Source organism: Rutidosis leptorrhynchoides, chromosome 6, assembly GCF_046630445.1.
Source record: "Rutidosis leptorrhynchoides isolate AG116_Rl617_1_P2 chromosome 6, CSIRO_AGI_Rlap_v1, whole genome shotgun sequence".
Classification (NCBI taxonomy): domain Eukaryota; kingdom Viridiplantae; phylum Streptophyta; class Magnoliopsida; order Asterales; family Asteraceae; genus Rutidosis; species Rutidosis leptorrhynchoides.
Window position 1 is genome coordinate 268,196,212 of NC_092338.1, and position 2,905 is coordinate 268,199,116.

Sequence of the window (2,905 nt, forward strand, 5' to 3'; positions counted from 1 at the left end):
GAAAATGTACTACACCTTTCTAATGTGATACTTTCAACATAACTCGGTCACCGACTTGAAATTCTAACGGTTTTCTTCGGACATCTGAATAACTCTTTTGCTGACTCCTGGTGGTTTTAAGTCTTTCCTTAATTTGAACAATCTTCTCTGTAGTCTCGTGAATAATTTATGGTCCAGTAAGTTGTCTATCTCCAACTTCATTCCAGCAAATAGGAGATCTACACTTTCTACCATATAAGGCTTCAAATGGTGCAACATTAATTTTCGTACAGTAACTATTGTTATAAGAAAACTCGGCTAATGGTAGAAATCTATCCCGTCGATTTCCAAAATCAATAACACATGCCCGAAGCATTAACTCTAAAGTTTGTATGGTTCTCTCACTCTGAACATCTGTTTGTAGATGATAAGCAGTACTCATATCCAATTGAGTTCCTACGGCTTCTTGTCATGATTGAAAAAAGCTCGACGTAAAACGACTATCTCAATCAGAAATAATAGATATCAGAACTCCATGTCTCGATACTATTTCCTTCAAATACAAACGAGCTAATCTTTCCATCTTGTCAATTTCTTTAATAGGCAGGAAATAAGCAGACTTCATAAGACGATCAACTATAACCCAAATAGTGTCATAGTCGTTCACGGTAACTTCTTAATAAAATCCATATCAATACGTTCTCATTTCCACTCGAGAATCTCGGGTTATAGTAACAAACCAGACGGTTTCTGATGTTCAGCTTTAACCTTAGAATAAGTCAAACACCTTGCCACATAGGTAGCAATATGTGTCTTCAAATTAGGCCGCCAATACTGTTCCATAAGATCATGATACATCATTTCAGATCTTGGAGGATTTGAATATCTAGTCATATGAGCTTCATCTAACACAAGATTTCTCAATTCACTAAACTTTAGAACCCAAATATGTCCAATGAAATAACGAGTTCCATTCTCTTGTACCTCAAACATTTTATCCAACCATTTAATCATCTCAGCTTTCACATTATCTTCCTTTAAAGTTTCTTGTTGTGCCTCGGGAATTTGCTTCATGAGATTTTTTCGAATAGTCATATTTAAAGCTCGGACTCTTAGAGGCTTAACTCTTTCCTTTCAGCTCAAAGCATTGGCTACTATATTAGCCTTTCCAGGATGATAGCGAATTTCAGAAATCATATTCCTTTAACAACTCAACCCAATGATGTTGTTTAATGTTCAGTTGTTTTTGATTGAAAATGTGTTGAAGACTCTCGTGATCGGTATATACGGTACATTTGGTTCCATAGAGGCAATGTCTCATATCTTGATTGCAAAAGCTACAGCCCCCAACTCTAAATAATGAGTCATATAGTTCTGTTCATTAATCTTCAAATGTCGAGAGGCATAAGCAATCACATTGTTTCGTTGCATCAAAACCAAACCAAAACCTTGTCGCAACGCACCACAACATATAAAAAAATCTTCGTTCCCTTCTGGCAGTGACAAAATAGGCGCTGAAGTCAACTTTTTCTTCAATAATTGGAATGCTGCTTCTGTTCAGAAGTCTAATCATATTTCTTTCCTTTATGTGTCAATGATGTCAACAGTTTGGCCACTCTAGAGAAATCTTGAATAAATCACCGATAGTAACCAGCCAGACCTAAAAATTGACATATCTGCGTTGGAGTTTTTGTAGTCTCCCATTTTTCAATGGCTTCTATCTTAGCATGATCAACTTGAATTTCTTATCTACTGACAACGTGAGCGAGGAATTGTACCTCTTTTAACCAGAAGTCACACTTGGAGAATTTAGCGTATAACTCTTCTTTCCTTAACAGTTCCAACACCAATCTCAAGTGTTGTTCATGCTCTTTGTCATTCTTGGAATAAATCAAAATATCATATATAAAGATAATAACAAACTTATCTAGATACGGACTACACACACGGTTCATCAAATCCATGAACACAGCTGGTGCATTAGTCAATCTAAATGGCATAACCATAATTTTATAATGACCATAGCGAGTTCTAAATGCAGTCTTTGGAACATCGGCTTCTTTCACTCTCAATTGGTGATAGCCTGACCTTAAGTCAATCTTGGAGTAAACACTTGATCCATGAAGTTGATCTAACAAATCATCGATTCTCAGAAAGATCCACATCCATGAAGTGGATATCAATTCTTAATTGACAACTTATTCAGTTAATGATAATCAATACACATTCGAAAAGATCCACCCTTCTTCTTAACGAACAAAACAGGTGTGCCCCATGATATCTGCTAAAAAGTCACATTTTGACCCCAATATTTAGTCCCCAAAACAATAAAGTTCCAAGATTTATCACCAAAATACTTGCTTTGTCGGTTAAAAGTGAAGATCAAGTGATTACGATGCCGGTGCAAAAAGAATCAAGAGAATCGGAGCTAAAACGAATGTTCTAGAGGGAAAACGGTGAAAGACAAGTTACGACCCTAGAAACCAAGTTACGATCCAATGATAAAGCAAAACGATCCAACAAAAACAACAAACCAGGGTAGCCATATGGCTGCCATCCGGATTGCCATACGGTTTGCCATATCAGAAACAGCCTGCCATGCATCCGGCCAGGCGAAACGGTTTGCCAGGCCATACGGCTTGCCATACGGCCTCTCAGCCGTATGACACCAAAAATATTTTCTATTTAAAGGGAATTTGTCATCCATTTCTATACACATTTCAATTCACTTCTCTCTCTCTCTCTCTCTCTCTCTCTCTCTCTCTCTTTCTATAATATTAGTCATACTTTCAAGGTCTTCGACTCCGTGCAGGAAACCTAGTACCCGGAGAAGAACGCCAAAGATTGTATTAGGAGCGGTCTGGAGTTTGAAGTTGTCACTTTTATATTCGGAACTTGTTTAATCTACTGGTACTTCTATTCTTTG

At 37.2% G+C, this 2,905-nt stretch overlaps 1 protein-coding gene across 1 annotated transcript; it reads right to left on the reverse strand.

Annotated features, from left to right (window-relative positions):
• Window positions 1-484: 484 nt before the first annotated feature.
• LOC139854490 (uncharacterized) lies at window positions 485-1,074 on the reverse strand. Its single transcript, XM_071843791.1, has 2 exons — window positions 720-1,074; window positions 485-615 (listed from the first exon to the last, which is right to left on the reverse strand). Exons 1-2 carry the CDS (start codon window positions 1,072-1,074, stop codon window positions 485-487), a joined length of 486 nt encoding a protein of 161 aa, XP_071699892.1.
• Window positions 1,075-2,905: the final 1,831 nt, after the last annotated feature.

What these genes read in the sequence shown, in the direction of transcription:
- LOC139854490 (XM_071843791.1), bottom strand. Translation starts at nt 1,074, where the DNA reads ATGACTATTCGAAAAAATCTCATGAAGCAAATTCCCGAGGCACAACAA. An exon ending in TGAACATCAGAAACCGTCTG is followed by an intron (nt 616 to 719) that starts GTTTGTTACTAT and finishes TTTGGGTTATAG; the next exon opens with TTGATCGTCTTATGAAGTCT.